Source organism: Rutidosis leptorrhynchoides, chromosome 6 (genome assembly GCF_046630445.1).
Source record: "Rutidosis leptorrhynchoides isolate AG116_Rl617_1_P2 chromosome 6, CSIRO_AGI_Rlap_v1, whole genome shotgun sequence".
Lineage (NCBI taxonomy): Eukaryota > Viridiplantae > Streptophyta > Magnoliopsida > Asterales > Asteraceae > Rutidosis > Rutidosis leptorrhynchoides.
This window is the reverse complement of record NC_092338.1, coordinates 371,989,542-372,008,592: the sequence shown is the minus strand read 5'-3', so window position 1 is coordinate 372,008,592 and position 19,051 is coordinate 371,989,542. Positions and strand designations below refer to the sequence as shown.

Sequence of the window (19,051 nt, the reverse complement as noted above, 5' to 3'; positions counted from 1 at the left end):
TGATGGCTATTGAAAACTTTTATATCATCAAAATTTGCCTAATATATCATTATGTTATGTTTTGTACTTCTGCAGTCTGGAAACCACAAGGCACGTTTCAATGATTACTGTAACTCTCTCTAAAAAGGAGCTCGATACATCATCTATCGGGTAAGTTTCTTTTTTCTTCTTTTTATATACTTTTATTTATCTGTACTTTAAAAATAACATTTCCATTAGACCGGTGAATAATATAGTTATATCATATTTGTATGTATATCATATATGTATGTTTTTTTATTGTAGTTGTAGTTATGTATTCCATTTAAATTTTTGTTTTCTTGATATTGGTGAATGAAATAGCTATTTGTTTACAGGTTCTTTACTATTATTATGTTATGTGATAATGTGATATTTGAGATCTATGTATTGTTTATTAGTTAGACACGGTTTATTCCCTTCGAGTATATGATAATTGAGATCCATGTATTCTTTGTATGATAATTTTGTTTGATGGTTAATTTTCACCCTAACCAGACTATCCTTAGGACTCCATGATTCAAACCCGGGTTCACCCTCATATGATCTTCCGTTTTTTTCCCGTTTGTGAGAGGCCTGTTTGACCAAATTATCATGTTCATATGCATTGTAATTTGTGTAATTATGCATTATTAGCTATAGTGTATGGACTTGGACCTAAACTATTCCGACCGGTCCAGGATTGAACCTAACCTGTGAGAGTTAAGTTGAGGCTCATGTACTAATTAAATGACGTTGGAGGGTGTTAATCAAGTCAGACCCAAACCATAAGTAGGAGTTTGAGGCTAGAGCATGTTCAGCTGCCTGAATATCATGTCCGTCACTGGTGATAGCCCTCCGAAGAAGATGATCAAGCAAAAATCAAGTCCAATGTCCGTCAAGTCTTCACAACATGTTGAACAAGTTTAATGAGGCAACTTTTTTTTTTTTTCTCTTTCTCTTTGACATGTAGTTGTTTTATTTAAAATATAATCATTTTTTTAGTATCATGGAGTAAATCCAGAAAATTTGGTGACAAAGACTATAAACAATTAATCTTTGCATTGTAATTGTATTCATTATTAGCATTTACGATACTAATATTTTCAAAACATTTACTTTCAATACATATAATATCAATAATGAAGGATTTCTTTATTGTAATTGTATCATAGAGATAATCAGTATTATTACTAACGTTTTTAAAAACTACTTTTAGAGCTGCCGTGCAACGCACGGGCTCATAAATCTAGTGATAGTATATGTTCGGTTACTGACTGTCATGATCAAACTTCTGTCCGATAATGGTAGCCAAGAGTTTGGTGATTTTAAGGCTACCATATTGGGAATGCTTGCAACGTATGATTTCGAAAGGAGGATTTGGTAAGTCCAGTTTTTAATTAATATTTGCATTTATCAGATTGACTCTATTTCAATGCACTTAATCTATCTATTTTCTAAAATAAAGGACTTTAAAGTATAAAAAAAATAATAAAAAAATTTGTACAAACGTATATCTATTTTCAATACACATTTATTTTAGAATGGCAAACTCACGCACCCTACATAATTTTACACGAATAATGTCCTAAACAAGACTAGAACCCATGACCTCAAGGGTAGAGGGGCTCATCGACACCGCTAGGCCCAAGGCCCTTTGGTAAAAAATTGTAAAAAGTAATAGTAAAAAAATATATGTAACAACATATATCTATTTTGTCAGTTTACTAGAATTAGAACTAGAACACCTAAATACATCTAAAAGCTACAAGCTAGTTTTACCAAATATATACGTAAGTGTCTTTCAATAAGTTGATTGTAAATTCTATTTCCTCTTACAACAAATTAATGTTTACAACTGTTCAAATTTCCAAATTTATAAAACTACATACTATAATTAGAAATCATTTATTAAAACTACCTATTTATAGTATTATTTAGTTGAATAGTTACAAAAAGACATTTCTCTCAAATATTTATATCAACTATCAACTATTATATTTATTACACAGATTGTTACTATGTATATATATTTCACATATCATGTACTTTTTACAATATAAATACCTGGAGTGCACGGAAAAGGGCATTGCAGATAGTTTTGAATCTCTTTAAACCAATGGTAAGATATTTATTCATTTTACATATTCATTGCATAAGTCTCATTGTTTCACTACGCTTACAGTACTCCATCCCCTTTGCATTTTCAGGGTTCCTTGATGGTAGCCTTGTTGAGTTTTTGTTACGTTTCATTTGGCCCGAAATTCACAAGTGCAACAACATTCGATGTGACATCGTATGGGGCTGTAGGAAATGGGGATACAGATGACACCAATGTAAGTAAATCATAATTATATGTTTTTGAATCTAAGGAGTTATTTATAGTGTTGTGTACTGATTAGTATACGTTCATAATGTAGGCTTTTGTTCGAGCATGGGCGGATTTATGTATAGATCAGTCAGAGAACCCAACTTTGTTCATACCACCAGACAAAACTTTTTTAATAAAATGTGTATCATTCGAAGGTCCATGCAGCTCTCCTCAAGTTTATATTAAGGTAACATCAAATTGAAATCCATAATGGTTTTTTTACTTTGTCAAAAAATATTAGATAATGCTGCATTATAAAAGAAAGTACATATAAAAAGTTTACAAATTAATGTGTCATTATCACATTGATTAATATTTTACCACTCTTACTTTCTGTCTTATTGGCGCCAACTCATTTTGTAACTAAATTTTTTAAAAACTGTATATCATCTCAAATTATTATCCACATATAATTACAAAATTTATCTAAGGGTGTTGATGTTGGAAATTTAGTGTAATTGAGGGATTTAATCTACACTTGTAAACGGGTTAGGAGGTACGGAGTGTACACCCATTAAGTGATAGATTGCCCGGACCCGAAAGTGGTTTTCCATTATCACAAATTTGAGTGATTACGGAAGTATTATTCCTGCACTAGGTGAAACATCTCCATCGTGGAAATAAAACAAACAACTTTATGTAAAGGATTTGTTTTAGATTTGAAAACGATTTCCTAGATTTGGTTGTTGGAAATAAAACAAACAACTTTATGTAAAGGATTTGTTTTAGATTTGAAAACGATTTCCTTGATTTGGTTGTTGGAAATAAAACAAACAACTTTATGTAAAGGATTTGTTTAGATTTGAAAACGATTTCCTTGATTTGGTTGTTGGAAATAAAACAAACAACTTTATGTAAAGGATTTGTTTTAGATTTGAAAACGAAATTAGTTAGTGAAACATCTCCATCGTGGAATAATACTTATTTTTGGGTGCCTATAAATAAGGACTATCATTTATGAGAATAAGATATACGAAAAACACCTTAATACTCTTATGCAAAAGAGTTCTTGTTTACTGCCAATAACAAGAACTAATCTCTGTCTTATCCCAAAGTGATATTCGTGTAACCCATGCAATAAGGGTCGAATAATTACTTTCGGAAAGTGATACCACGATTCAGTGATTTATCCGGCTATCGATTATTTTACCCTACACGAAATTTCAATAAAACCTCCAACAATCGAAAGTAATTATTCGTTATAATCGATGGCGGCTACGATGAAACACATGACGGTAAATTTCTCCAAACTTGATAAGTTTGAGGGAATTGATTTTAGGAGATGGCAAAAGAAGATGCACTTCTTTCTGAGCAGCATGAGTGTGGTGTACGTACTCAGCACACCAATTCCTGAAGATCATGGTGATGATGCCACTATTGAACAAACTCGGAAAATGTGCAAGTGGGAGAACGATGACTACATCGCTAGAGGTTTAATCCTCAATGGTATGGCTGATTCCCTTTTTGATATTTACCTAAATGTTGAATCTTCTAAAGAACTATGGGACTGTTTAGAAACCAAGTATATGTCTGAGGATGCTTCTAGTAAAAAGTTCCTTGTGAGTAATTTTAATAATTACAAGATGGTCGATTCTAGACCGGTCTTGGAACAATACAATGAGCTCATTCGTATACTTGGTCAATTCACACAACATAAGATGAACATGGATGAGTCTATTCAAGTCTCAAGCATAATTGATAAACTACCTCCATCTTGGAAAGAATTTAAACATTCTTTGAAACATAAGAAGGAGGAGTTAACTCTTGTTGAGTTGGGTAGTCATCTGCGTATTGAGGAATCCCTCAGGTTGCAGGATAATGACAAGCCAAAGAGCAACAAAGTTGCTGGTACGTCTGTTGTCAATATGGTGGAACATAAAAAGTTCACTAGTAATAATGACAAAAAGGGCAAACGTAAACATCAAGGTTATAACAAGGCTAATCCGAACAAGAAGTCTAAATTGACTTGTTGGAAGTGTGGTAAAACTGGACACATGAAAAAGGATTGCAAGGTTATTTTTGGTAATAATAATGCCAAAGGATCTAGCACAAGCGGTTCGGGAAATGGTTTAAACAACCACAACTCGAAAGGTCAGAATATATTTAATAATTCAAATGAGAATTATTATGTTTCATATATATCTGAGGCTTATTTTGTGCAGGATGATGATGTCGCGTGGTGGGTTGACTCGGGAGCCACCACCCATGTATGCAAGGATAGATTTTGGTTCAAGACTTACGAGTCTGTGACTGATGGATCAATTCTTCATATGGGAAATGAGTCAACAACCTCTGTTCATGGACGTGGAAGTGTGAATTTGTGTTTTAGTTCTGGAAAAACTATTTATTTGTTTGATGTTTTGCATGTACCACAAATAAGAAAAAATTTGGTTTCCAGTAGTGTGTTAAATTGTTGTGGTTATAAACAAGTGATTGAATCTGATAAGTTTGTTTTGTCAAAACATGGTATGTTTGTTGGTTTTGGTTATTTATGCAATACAATGTTTAGACTTAACATTAATCACTTGAATGTTAATTTTGCTTTTATATCTACTTCTAGCATAAATAATTCTACACTTTGGCATGCTAGACTAGGACATATACACTTTAAAAGAATGCAAGATATGTCTAAAGATGGATTAATACCGATTTTTGACATGAACATTGAAAAGTGTAAAACGTGTATGTTAACAAAGATCATTAAGAAACCATTTCAAAATGTACATCGTGATACTGAAATTTTGGAATTAATACATAGTGATTTATGTGATTTGAATGCTACTCCTACTTTAGGGAACAAGAAATATTTTGTGACTTTTATTGATGATGCTTCTAGATTTTGCTATGTTTATTTGTTACATACTAAGGATGAAGCATTAGATAAATTTAAAATATTTAAAACTGAAGTAGAATTACAACAAAAGGCTTTGATTAAAAGACTTAGAACAGATAGGGGAGGTGAATACATTGACCAATCGTATTTCCAATCCGTTGGTATTATCCATGAGACCACAGCTCCTTATACTCCACAACAAAATGGTATATCTGAAAGGAAGAATAGGGTCCTTAAGGAAATGGTTAATTCCATGTTATCCTATTCGGGTTTAAGTGAAGGATTTTGGGGGGAAGCTATGTTAACAGCTTGTTATTTGCTTAATAGAATTCCTAACAAAAGAAACAAGATTACACCTTATGTACTTTGGAATAAAAGGAAACCTAACTTGAATTATCTTCGGGTATGGGGCTGTAGGGCGGTTGTAAGACAACCTGATCCCAAGAAGAAAAGTTTAGGTGAAAGAGGTATAGATTGCATATTTGTTGGATATGTTGAACATTCCAAGGCATATAGGTTCTATGTAATAGAGCCTAATGAGTTTGTCTCAATCAATTCTGTGATTGATTCAAGGGATGCAATCTTTGATGAAAATCGATTTTCATGTATACCTAGACCAAAGGATATGATTCCAAGTAACAATGGAATCAATAAAGATTGTAATGATGAAGTCTCTGAAAAGGCTGTTGATCAGTCACTTGAGCTTCGAAAAAGCAAAAGAAAAAGGAAACCTAAATCATTTGGACCAGATTTTCAACTATACTTAGTTGAAGGTTCTAGAGATGATGTTTCTACCCAATATTCGTATTGTTTCAATGTTGATGATGATCCTAAAACATATGATGAAGCAATGAGGTCTCAGGATGTTGCATTCTGAAAAGAGGCAATTAATGATGAGATAGATTCTATCATGGGCAATAACACTTGGGTGTTAGCTGATCTACCTCCTGGTTGCAAACCATTGGGTTACAAATGGATTTTCAAAAAGAAGATGAAGGTGGATGGAACTATTGAAAAGTTCAAGGCAAGGTTAGTCATTCAAGGCTTTAGACAAAAGTCTGGAATTGACTATTTTGATACTTATGCTCCCGTGGCACGTATCACTACCATTAGACTGCTGATTGCTTTGGCTACGATTCACAATCTAGTTATTCACCAGATGGATGTGAAGACAGCATTCTTGAATGGTGAATTGGATGAGGCGGTTTATATGAACCAACCTCAGGACTTTGTCATGCCAGGAAATGAAGGCAAGGTGTGCAAACTTGTGAAATCCTTATATGGTTTGAAACAAGCACCTAAGCAATGGCATCAAAAGTTTGATGAAGTGATTTTATCTAGTGGTTTTAAATTAAACCAAGCAGATAAATGTGTATATAGTAAATTTGATGATTCTGGTAAAGGAGTTATAATTTGTCTATATGTTGATGACATGTTAATCTTTGGGACTGACCAAAGTCAGGTTGATTTAACAAAAGAATTTTTGTCATCAAAATTCTCCATGAAAGATATGGGGGAGGCTAACGTTATCCTTGGCATTAGGATCAAACGTGAAAGCAAAGGAATTTCGATTTGTCAATCTCATTATATTGAGAAGGTGTTGAAAAAGTTCAATTGCTTTGAATGTAATCCTGTGAGTACCCCTGTTGATCCAAGTGAGAAGCTTATGCCTAATCAAGGTGAAGCTGTATCACAACTTGAGTATTCTCAGGTGATTGGCTGTTTGATGTACGCCATGACTTGTACAAGGTCGGATATTGCTTTTGCTGTGGGAAAACTGAGTAGATATACTAGTAATCCTAGTACTCATCACTGGCAAGCAATTAGGCGGGTACTGAAGTACTTGAAGAAAACTATGGACTATAGTTTATCTTATAATGGGTTTCCTTCGGTAATAGAAGGATATTCTGATGCGAGTTGGATAACCAATATTGAAGATCATTCTTCAACGAGTGGTTGGGTGTTCTTGCTTGGGGGAGGTGCTATTTCATGGGCTTCTAAGAAGCAGACATGTATTACCAACTCAACGATGGAATCTGAGTTTGTTGCTTTAGCTGCTGCTGGTAAAGAAGCAGAATGGCTTAGAAACTTGATCCATGAGATACCATTATGGCCTAAACCTATAGCACCCATGTCTATCCATTGTGATAGTGCTGCGACATTGGCAAAGGCTTATAGCCAGATGTACAATGGAAAGTCTAGACACTTAGGTGTCAGACATAGCATGATTCGTGAACTCATCATGAATGGGGTGATTTTAATAGTGTTCGTGAGGTCACAACAAAATTTAGCTGATCACTTGACGAAGGGATTGGCAAGAGACTTGGTGAACAAGTCTGCTGTGGGGATGGGTTTAAAGTCCACATAAATTTCTAATTATAAGATACCCAATTCCCTTCTGATGAAAATTAGAAGTTGAATTCAATGTGGAAGGCTTATACTTAGAAATTTGGAGTACAAAATTTTGTATCATCCTAAGGTAAGGTATGTACTCGGACCTGTTGAAGGTGAGGATGAAGTTTAGCTTCTTAATGGTTTATTTGAAAAAGTGCAATAGCAGGTGCATGACTGAAATGAACTACCTATGTGAATGTGAAGTTTTGCCGCTTCAACAAAGCTTGGACTTTTGCTTTAGATACATTCATGAATGGATATGGACACATGGCTTGTAAAGTGTCAGGATAGCTTTAGAGTATTTGAAAACTTACGTGTATGTTATTTTCAGTTATTCAAATGGGTTGAAGGGTTCAATTCTTAGAACACCCCGATTCTCTAATATTTGGAATGTGTAATGTACTAAGGTGAAAATTCAATCTTCAAGATATTTTCATTTATGCATAAGTTTTTGTTTTAATTTGTTTAATTCTCATGAAATGAATTGCACTAAATTGGGGAGGATTGTTGGAAATTTAGTGTAATTGAGGGATTTAATCTACACTTGTAAACGGGTTAGGAGGTACGGAGTGTACACCCATTAAGTGTAAGATTGCCCGGACCCGAAAGTGGTTTTCCATTATCACAAATTTGAGTGATTACGGAAGTATTATTCCTGCACTAGGTGAAACATCTCCATCGTGGAAATAAAACAAACAACTTTATGTAAAGGATTTGTTTTAGATTTGAAAACGATTTCCTAGATTTGGTTGTTGGAAATAAAACAAACAACTTTATGTAAAGGATTTGTTTTAGATTTGAAAACGATTTCCTTGATTTGGTTGTTGGAAATAAAACAAACAACTTTATGTAAAGGATTTGTTTAGATTTGAAAACGATTTCCTTGATTTGGTTGTTGGAAATAAAACAAACAACTTTATGTAAAGGATTTGTTTTAGATTTGAAAACGAAATTAGTTAGTGAAACATCTCCATCTGGAATAATACTTATTTTTGGGTGCCTATAAATAAGGACTATCATTTATGAGAATAAGATATACGAAAAACACCTTAATACTCTTATGCAAAAGAGTTCTTGTTTACTGCCAATAACAAGAACTAATCTCTGTCTTATCCCAAAGTGATATTCGTGTAACCCATGCAATAAGGGTCGAGTAATTACTTTCGGAAAGTGATACCACGATTCAGTGATTTATCCGGCTATCGATTATTTTACCCTACACGAAATTTCAATAAAACCTCCAACAGTTGATATTTCCACTTTGTGATTTTGATAAATCCACTATTATCATGCTTTACTAGTATGTGATTACTAGAGTAAGTGGATTTATCAAAACTACAAGTAGATATATCACTACCCATGTTTAGATAATGCATTTAATGTGGTTATTTTTAATTAATAAGATGCCAGTTTTAGCATTTACTAATATATACTAGTATTAATTTGAAATTGTTTCACTCTCTTCATTCTATTTTTATTGCTTTCGTATATTGTTTGAAAAATAATTGTTCATTTTATTACCTAAAAGAAACAGTATTAATATCTAATGGGTATATCTAAAAACTTTTAATTTATTGACTTCCTCCGTCTCAAATTTATAGTCTAGTATTCTTTTTTGGGTTATCCAAATTAATTGTCTACTTCCTTAAATAAATAAGAATAAAGATATAAAGTTCTTTAATACTCTTAATGTATATATGTGAGACAAAAGGTTGGATAAAAAATAAGGGGTAAATAGAAAGTATATATGATAATTACATTTATTAAACTACATGTTTTTTGTGTTGTACAATAGAATTAGGATGGAGGGAGTACCATCTTTTCTTAGAGATATTATGTGTTTTCTCATGTCTAATGTTGTTTGATATTTGATTCAGGGTAATGCAAGTTTCATATGATTATGGTTATGATTGATCTAATAGTATCATTATGTATTTGGTTGTTAGCTTTTGGGCAATATTACTGCACCAAAGAGTCGTGATGGATGGGAAAGTTGCGGTAGTACCAAAGGCTATTTGATAATATTTTCATCAGTCGACGGACTCACCATTGATGGACCCGGCCAAATCGACGGCCAGGGTTCCATATGGTGGCCGGGACCGGGAGATACACCAAAAAATGAACAGGTTAATATTTAATATTTATCGATTGTCATTGTTTTCCCTTGAATCACTCATTTCTTTGACAGTTTTTTTTTTCTTGTAGCCAACAGGTCTATCTTGTGATTGCCCGTCGGTAAGATAATCTGATTTTTAAATCAAATAATTTGTTAGACCCAAATACTAACATGTTTGAATGTTGATTTTCTAGATGTTACGTTTTTATAAATGTAACGGTCTTCAAGTAAAAGGGACAAGACATATAAACAGTCCAAAGTGCCATATAAGCATAAGTGGCTGTCATGGTGTAAATCTTGGCCATCTTCATATTTCAGCACCCGAAGGCACTCCGAACACTGATGGAATCAATGTTAGTTGGTCAACCGATGTTGATATTCATGATTGTACGATTGAATCGGGTATGGCATTAAGAAAAATTTAAATACAATACTGTAATTAGGAACTATATATACTTATCTATCTTGATATACAATTGAAACAGGCGACGACTGTGTGGCTATTAGTGGTGGTACAAGCGATATCAACGTAACAAGGATCTTATGTGGACCCGGTCACGGCATAAGGTACCATCTATCATGAATTACCAAAAATATGGGCTGACTTAACATAATTTGTTCTTTAGTATGAACGGGTAAACGGATAAGGTTCTACACGGGGAGGGAGAGTTTTACTTAGATGTACGCGGCCAGACCGGATTATCTCGTTACCTTTTGCGACCCTAATTTGTTCTCTATAGTATATGCATATTGTTTATCACAAATAAAAACCCCAAAACTTCAAATTCAAACAAGCAGTAACGACAGGGGCGAAAATAATATAGGGGCAGGGGGTGGCAGTGGCAGCTCCCCCATTAGATTTGCAGTTTTTAATGCAAAAATTATGGATTTTTCGATTTTGCCTCCAGTGAATTTTCTTTTTTGCCCCAAAACTTCCATATTTTGCCTAAAAAAAGTTGCTACATTCTTTAAAAAAAAAAATAATCAACTCCGGTGAAAAAAATTCCTGCTTCCACCACTGAGTAACGATAATCAGGTTAAATAGCATGAATATATTTCTTTTTAACAATCCGTTTTCTTCTATGATTTCTTTTGCTAAAAAAACTGTGTTTTGGCAGCATTGGAAGTCTTGGAAAGAATGGTTTTTCAACCGTAGAGAATATTAAAGTGCGAGGCTGTAACCTCACTGGAACACAAAATGGAGTAAGAATCAAAACAGTCCCGGTAAGATTACATTACATTCAAATATACTATGATAAGGGTATTAATGTATTATCAAAATCGTTTGATATATTATTTACGGGGTAACTTGTAACGTTTTCTTGTATAGCAGCAAGGAACCGGGTATGCGAGGGGTATTTTATTTGAGAACATTAATCTTGTTAATGTTGGAAAGCCGATTATAATCGATCAACATTACTGCAATAATGCCATTAATCGTTATTGCCCCGCACCAGTGAGTCTTGTTATTCCATAACCATCTTTCATGTACTAGCTAGATCAATCAATATTGTCTAATTAATTATTGTGTTTATTTGGATTAGCCGAAAGCAGCAGCAGTAAAAGTGAGTGATGTAACGTATAAGGGTATATATGGGTCATCGGCCACAAAGCAAGCGATTGTGTTGAATTGTAGCGGAAAGTATAACTGTACTAGAATCGTAATGAATGGAGTTGAAATTACCGGAGACGGTGTATATGCTTCTTGCGAAAATGTTGATGGAATGTTCATTCATACAAATCCTAAAATTTCATGCAATTAAAATGTAACAAAGCAATTAATAAAGTAAATTAGTTTAAGCATCTAAAAGATCTGCAATGGAACTATTAGCTAGTTACAGATAGTGTGAATGGTGAAAACTTTCACCGTTTAGTCGTTTACCCATATTTGTTGTTACAAAATCGTGATCAAATAGAACTAGTAACTTTAGTGAAAAAGTTGTTTAAAGATTGCATATAAATCGAAAACCAAACCAAATATGAACAGTGAAAATGAATATAAATGTTTTTTTCTCAAAGGGGGATATCAAGGCCTTTTCCAATCTCTACTCCAATCATCTCAAGTATGCCTTTGTTCGTTATCTGGTGAAAACAAACTTATTCAGTTAGTATAACATAAACTTTTTATATTGTATGTTGGAATTTAGATAAGCATTTAAAACTATTTTGTGGTGTATCAAAATGAAATAAGCAATTTAATAAAATCAAACAAAATTATGACAGAATTATTGTGATTTAAGAATTAAAACTGCATACCAGTTCAACAATGAAGGTGCCAATCAGACCCATCATGCAAGCTCTAGAGTTCCATATTTCAGCAGTTTTTGTGAATCCAAGAAATGGGGCTTGAAATTTAGGTTGTGCTTTTGGCAATTCAACCTGATTATTGAAAACCCAAATGATCAAAAACATGTAAATGAAGTCACTAATTTACGTACTATAGTTATGATATTATTGTTGTGTAAAAATATGTACCCCAGCAGGTAGTTTTGCAGCTTGAATTTTGAAGGAGACAACCCTTTTCTTGAAAATTTGGTTGGGTTTAAACAAGTGGGTTGAATGTGAATTCAATGTTTGTAAGAAAGATGATGAGATGGTAGCCATTGTTGAATGATTTCTGGTTGCTTGCAGAAATTTTAGATGCTGCAAGTATGATTTTGTGTGTGGTCTTTATCTGCTTTTGGTTGCTGAAGCCTTATCCACCATTTTATTTATTCAATTGGTAGGAAAAATGATGACGTGCCTTTAAAAAAAGTTTTTTTTTTTTATTTTTTTTTATTTTTTATTTTTTTTTTGGCAAAAATACAAAAATATAAATGATATACGAGAACATTATCATGAGAACACATTTCTAGGGTTGCATTCCCATGAGAACATTCTCACGTATCTTTAAAATGAGAACATGGGTATAATTGGAATTTAACTTTATATGTGCTCTCTTCAAAAATCTCTCTATTGATGAGAAGATAGTAGCGGTTGTTTATTGGAGTTTTATCATGCAGCAAACACGTAAATCATTGAAGAGATCTGTTAAAATTTCGAATAAGTTTGACAATTCAATTCATGGATTGGCAAAGAAGGCTGATACTCCAATTCATAAGGCAACTGAGAATAAGATGGGAGATACACTGGATAATGCTAGCAATGGTAAACTAAAGTCGAATCGGAAGGAAAATACTAGCCCTAAATCTATGGTTGAAGAGGTAATTGTTTCTGATGCTATTGATGTTGAAATCCAGGATGTGGCTAATAACAGTACTGTAAGTGAAACGAATACTAGTCCTGTTCATGTTATTTCTGCTAATAAGCCTGTGAATACTGCTGTGAATATTGCTGTGAATTCTAATGTGAATACTGTGCATACTGCTGAAATGAATGCTACTGATGTGAATCCAGTAAAATTGACATATGCTAGGGCTGTTAATAATGATAAAAATGTCATAAACAGAAACCTGTCATATATTCCACCTTCAATTGATGAAGATGGCCATGAGTTTGTGATATTTGAAGAGGAATATGTTCAGGAAAGTAGTAAGAAGTGGGAAAATACTGCTTGTGGCTATTTTGTGGGGCATGATATGCCATATAACATGCTGAATTACAATTTAAGGAGAATGTGGAGTAGGTATGGTTTAAAGGATATTATCATGGATGGGAAGAAGATATGTTACTTTAAATTTAGCAATAGTGAGGGCATGAATCAAGTGATTGAGTCAAGTCCTTGGATGGTGAATGGTAAGCCTCTTTTGGTTCAGAAATGGAACCCTGGGGATAATGTGGAAAAGATTGATCCAGTTAAACTTCCTGTTTGGGTCAAATTAACTAATATCCCCTTAGAAGCATGGAACTCAAAAGGAATTAGTACTATGGCAAGTAGCTTGGGAAAACCAATAGTGATGGATCAAATGACAGCAAATATGTGCCATAAGGGAACAGGCAGGGCATGATTTGCTAGAATTATGGTTGAGATAGAGGCAGCTAAGGGCTTTGCAGATTGTGTTAATATTAAGTATCAGGATAAAGAAAAGAATGTAAAGGGAATGAAGAAAGTTCAGGTTGAGTATAGTTGGAGGCCAAGCCTGTGCAGTCATTGTGAGGTGTTTGGGCATGATCTAAAGGAGTGTAAAAAGAGACCTAGAACTGCAGATGAACTCAAAGTTACTGAGAATACTAGTAAAGCTCAGAAAGATGGGTTTATGGAGGTGAAATATAGGAAAAAAGGTACTCAAAATAATGGTAAGGTTAATGTGCAGACAGTGCAGGAGGATACTAAGAGAGCCACCACTTCTTCTGCTAATAATCCCAAGAAACAATGGAAAGTGAATGATAAGGTGAAGGCTGCTTTTAAGCAGAGTGTGAATAAGTATGCAGTTCTAGAAGAAGCAGATGAATATGATGAGATAGAGGATGTTTTGGTGGATAATAGGTCAATTGTGGATAGATACATTTCAAAAGGACAACAACTTACTGAAGTTGAGAAGAAGAAATGGACTTATGACATGTTGACTTATTTCAAGCTGCAATTGGATGAATTAAAAAGAAAGGGTAAGCAACCTAATGAGGAAGATGATTTGTCTTCTACTGAAGATGCTAGTGAATCTGTATTGGCTAATGAATTGGAAGGAGAGGTTACTGAGATACTTAATTGAATTAGTATCTCTGTTTGTTTACTATTGTAATGATATCTGATTTTAAAATAGCAGCATGGAATATTCGTGGTATGTCTTTTGATGACAAGCAGAATGAAGTTAAGAAGTTTATTAAAGAAGAGAGGTTAAAGTTTTGTGCTATTTTAGAAACTCATCTAAAGCATAAGAACATTAACCAGGCATGTAGTAATATTTTTCGGAATTGGAATTGGCATTCCAATGTGAGTTTCAGTGCTAATAGTTGCAGAATTATTATGGGTTGGGATGCAAATGTGGTTAAAGTCATGGTGATTAATGTATCTAGGCAAACTATATTATGCTTAGTGGAAGTCACTGGTACTTTAACTAAGTTCTATTGCAGTGTAGTATATGCTAGTAATAATGGGAAAGAAAGAAAACAGTTGTGGAAGGAGTTGGGAATTCATAAGAATGTAACTCAAAAACATCCATGGGTTATTCTTGGTGATTTTAATGTGACTAAGGCTGTTGAAGAACATTCTGCTGGTGGTTCATTTGTTACAGATGATATGCAAGATTTCATTGAATGTGTTAATTCAATTGAAGTTGAGGATATAGGAAGTACAGGGTTTAACTTCACTTGGACTAAATCCTTGAAAAATCCAAAGTGTGGTGTATTGAAGAAACTTGATAGAATAATGGTCAATGACACAATGCTGCATCATTTCCCACCGTCTCATGGGATTTTTTTTGCCATACCTGGTGTCTGATCACAGCCCTGCTGTATTTGTAATTCCTAATGGGGTGAAGCAAAAACCTAAATCCTTCAGGTTTATGAACCATATTGCTGATAAACAAGAATTCATTCCACTTGTGCAGCAAAGCTGGGATAGACGGGTTAATGGTTATGCTATGTTTAGTGTTGTGCAAAAGTTAAAAGATTTGAAAAGAAAACTTAAGAATTTAAATTGGAGCTATGGTAATGTCTTTACAAATGTTACTGAATGTAAAGATAAGCTTAAAAAGATTCAAGGAATGATTGATGTAGATCCTCATAATGTTCAATTAAGGATTGAAGCAGCTGATATAATGAAGAAGTATGAGAGTGCAAAACATGATGAATTCATATTGCTTAAGCAGAAAACCAAAATCAAATGGCTCACTGAAGGGGATAAAAATACGAAGTATTTTCATGGAATCTTAAAAAGTAGACAACAAAAGGCCAGAGTTGATACTATCTGTAATGAAAGTGGCCAAAGGTTCTTTGGAGATCAGGTGGCTTTGCAATTTGTTGAACATTTTCAAAGATTTCTAGGCACTACCTATAATCTCAAGCCTCTAGAGGAAATTAATATCAGTTTTTCTAATAAATTGAGTGATGAAAAGGCTATTGGTATGATTACTGATATAAGTGATGAGGAAATTAGGGCTGCTATGTTTGATATTGATAGTATGAAGGCATCAGGACCTGATGGATATACTTCTCACTTTTTTAAAACAGCTTGGGACATTGTTGGAACTGAGGTATGTAAAGCTGTTCATGAATTTTTTGATAGTGGGAAATTACTTAGGGAAGTTAATGCCACTCTTATTGCTTTGATCCCTAAGGTTGAAACACCTAACAAAGTATCAGAATTCAGACCCATTGCTTGTTGCAATGTTATCTATAAATGCATTAGTAAAGTCATTGTGAATAGAATGAAGAGCAGTCTGAATAAATTGGTAAACCATAATCAAAATGCATTTATACCAAATAGATCCATCCATGATAATATTTTGGTTACTCAAGAGGTATTAAAGGGGTATAATAGGAGAAATGGGGCTAAAAGGTGTGCACTTAAAATTGATTTGCAAAAAGCTTATGACTTTATCAATTGGAAATTTCTGGAAACTACATTGAAGCAGTTTGGTTTCCATAGAAAAATGATTCAATGGATAATGGTGTGTGTCACCTCTGATGTGTTCTCTGTTTGTGTTAATGGGGAGGTCCATGGTTATTTCAAGGGGGTAGAGGTTTAAGACAAGGGGATCCCCTTTCCCCATACCTGTTCACATTAGTAATGGAGGTATTCACACTCATTCTACAGCAAAGAATTAACAAAAGTAAGGAATTTAAGTATCATTTTAGGTGTAAGCAAATGAAGTTATCCCATGTCTGTTTTGCTGATGACCTTTTGGTCTTGTGTCATGGTGATGGCAAGTCAGTTGAAGTGGTAAAGTCTGCTCTTAATGATTTTAGTCAAGTATCAGGGTTACTTCCAAATTTGAACAAAAGTACTATCTTTTTTGGAAGTGTTCCTATGGGCATACAACATAGTATATTGCAGATTCTTCCATTTAGTGTTGGTAAACTTCCTATGAAGTATCTAGGGGTTCCTTTACTTGCAAAAAGGCTTGGTATTAAAAATGCTAAGTGTTTGGTGGATAAGGTGAAGCTGAGAATTAATACTTGGAGGAATAAGTGTCTTTCATATGCAGGAAGACTACAACTTATTGCTTCTGTTTTAGGATCAATGCAAGTATACTGGGCTTCTGTGTATAAAATTCCCATGGAAACCGTAAAAGAAATTGACAAATTACTTAAAGGTTTCCTGTGGAACAAAGGAGATAGTAGCAAAGGGCAGGCCAAAGTAAGTTGGAAAATCATTTGTGCTCCTAAAAATCAAGGGGGTTTAGGCTTAAAATCTTTATGTGATTGGAATGATACTCTGTTAGTAAAGCAACTGTGGAAGATTATTGTTAAAAAAGAATCACTTTGGTTTAAATGGGTCAACTTGGTCAAATTAAAAGGAAAAAGTATTTGGGAGATTAATCATGAATCAAGGGATAGCTGGGGTTGGAAGCATTTGTTATCCCTAGAGATAAAATCAAAAACCATGTTCATTATATCATTGGTAATGGAGAAGATATTTCAGGTTGGTTTGATAAGTGGTGTGCAGCAGGACCACTTGCTGATTTGATTTCTAAGAGAGATAGGTATGAGGCAAGATTGGCTGATGATATTTCTCTTAATTTGTTGATTGAAAATAATGCATGGAAATAACCAAGTGAATGGAATGCAAAATTTCCTATTCTACATACTGTTCAAGTCCCTGTACTGCATGAAAGGAAAGATAAGATGATGTGGCTCACAAATGAAGGTAAAGTTGTGGATTTTTCCACTAAGCATGTATGGGAAGACTTAAGAAATAATAGGCCTGTTATTCCTTGGCATGGTGTTATTTGGTTTCCTCAAGCTAACCCTAAGCATGCATTCATTATGTGGTTAGTTATCCTGAATAGATTGGCTACACATGATAGAATGCAGGTGTGGTATCCAAATCAAGTGTATCATTGTGCTTTGTGTAATGGGACTAGAGATTCTGTTGATCACATCTTTTTTCAATGCCCATATGCTTCAACTGTATGGTATAAGATGAAGTTATTGCTACTGTTTAAAGGTTTGCCCAATAAATTCAAAGTAGTGATTGAGAAGTTAATGATATATCCTTCATCAAAGCAAATCTGGAATGTGGTTAACAGATTAATGGTTGCTGCTGTGACCTATTTCTTGTGGCAAGAAAGGAATTGGAGGCTTTTCAAGCATAAAAGTAGAACTGAAGATGAATTATGCAAAGTGGTTACTGAATATATGAAAATGAAATTGTTGACTTTGAAAGTCAAACACACGCAGGCTGTAAAGAAGCTGGAAAGCATTTGGGATTTGCAATGGAGAAATGGAAAATTGCATTTGAAGTAATGATGTATTGGTTTAGCTTATGTTTGCTGAAGTAGGCTTGTTTTAGTGTTTGTGTGTTGTATTGTTTGTTTGTTTTGGTGTATGAGTTAGTGTATACACTGCTCTGTTGTATGATCTTTTGTTATTAATAAAATAATCCTTTCTTTGAAAAAAAAAAAAATTCTCTCTATATTGAACCGTCAACCAATTTCACACCTACATATTCATTGTAAAAGGATGCATATTCTACACATACATATTTTAGATATTCATTTTGAAAGGATCAGTAGATTTTGACTAAACAACAGAATTTTTTTTTTTTTTTTTTAATTTACATATTTTAGCATCAACAGATATAGTATCATATATCATATTAATATTGATGCATCATCAGTTAACTAGTACGGAGTATCATTTTAGCAGATGTGGGAATTTGATATAAAATGCATCGACAAATGTATACTCCTTATCACTTTCAATTAGATTGTGGATGCATGAACATTTGTAAATCAAAAGGGATGCTAAACGATAACGATGATTTGTAAATCAAAAGGTGTTAAATGATAATCAACATGATTAGAGTTTGGATGCATTTGATTTTTGCATATGACCATGGATGCACACCGGTGAGTCGAAGACTAGTTGTTATCAGGATAGAACGTTAATCAACACGGATGTTAAACGATAATGAACAAGAACACGACAATGTTAATAAACGGATATACTACAACTTTAATAAACAAGGTGCGCCACCGTTAATCAATGGGATGCGACCATGTTAATCACCGTTAATCAACACAATGCGACAACGGTAATTAATGGGGATGTTAAATGATAATGAATGGGAACGCGATAATGTTAATAAGTGATGATTAAGGCCGTTAAAAAATGATGATTAGAACACGATCCAATAATGTTTTAAAAAAAACGTCCGTATCATGATGTAGAAAAATAGATTGTTTGTAGTGGAGCAGACGTACATAAATGATTATCTGAATAATTTATTAAAAATTCA

The 19,051-nt window shown here is 33.8% G+C and overlaps 3 protein-coding genes across 3 annotated transcripts; 2 read left to right on the top strand and 1 right to left on the bottom strand.

The window, feature by feature from the left end:
* Window positions 1–9,397: 9,397 nt before the first annotated feature.
* Window positions 9,398–11,474, top strand: LOC139854902 (probable polygalacturonase At3g15720). Its single transcript, XM_071844175.1, has 8 exons — window positions 9,398–9,454; window positions 9,542–9,721; window positions 9,801–9,830; window positions 9,906–10,113; window positions 10,197–10,278; window positions 10,830–10,935; window positions 11,045–11,167; window positions 11,256–11,474. The coding sequence occupies exons 1-8, from the start codon at window positions 9,398–9,400 to the stop codon at window positions 11,472–11,474; spliced, it is 1,005 nt and encodes a 334-aa protein (XP_071700276.1).
* A 79-nt stretch (window positions 11,475–11,553) lies between these two features.
* LOC139855587 (light-harvesting complex-like protein OHP1, chloroplastic) lies at window positions 11,554–12,409 on the bottom strand. Its single transcript, XM_071844824.1, has 3 exons — window positions 12,187–12,409; window positions 11,968–12,090; window positions 11,554–11,793 (listed from the first exon to the last, which is right to left on the bottom strand). The coding sequence occupies exons 1-3, from the start codon at window positions 12,313–12,315 to the stop codon at window positions 11,725–11,727; spliced, it is 321 nt and encodes a 106-aa protein (XP_071700925.1). The 5' UTR covers window positions 12,316–12,409; the 3' UTR covers window positions 11,554–11,724.
* A 5,027-nt stretch (window positions 12,410–17,436) lies between these two features.
* LOC139854901 (uncharacterized) lies at window positions 17,437–18,057 on the top strand. Its single transcript, XM_071844174.1, has one exon. It carries the CDS (start codon window positions 17,437–17,439, stop codon window positions 18,055–18,057), a length of 621 nt encoding a protein of 206 aa, XP_071700275.1.
* Window positions 18,058–19,051: the final 994 nt, after the last annotated feature.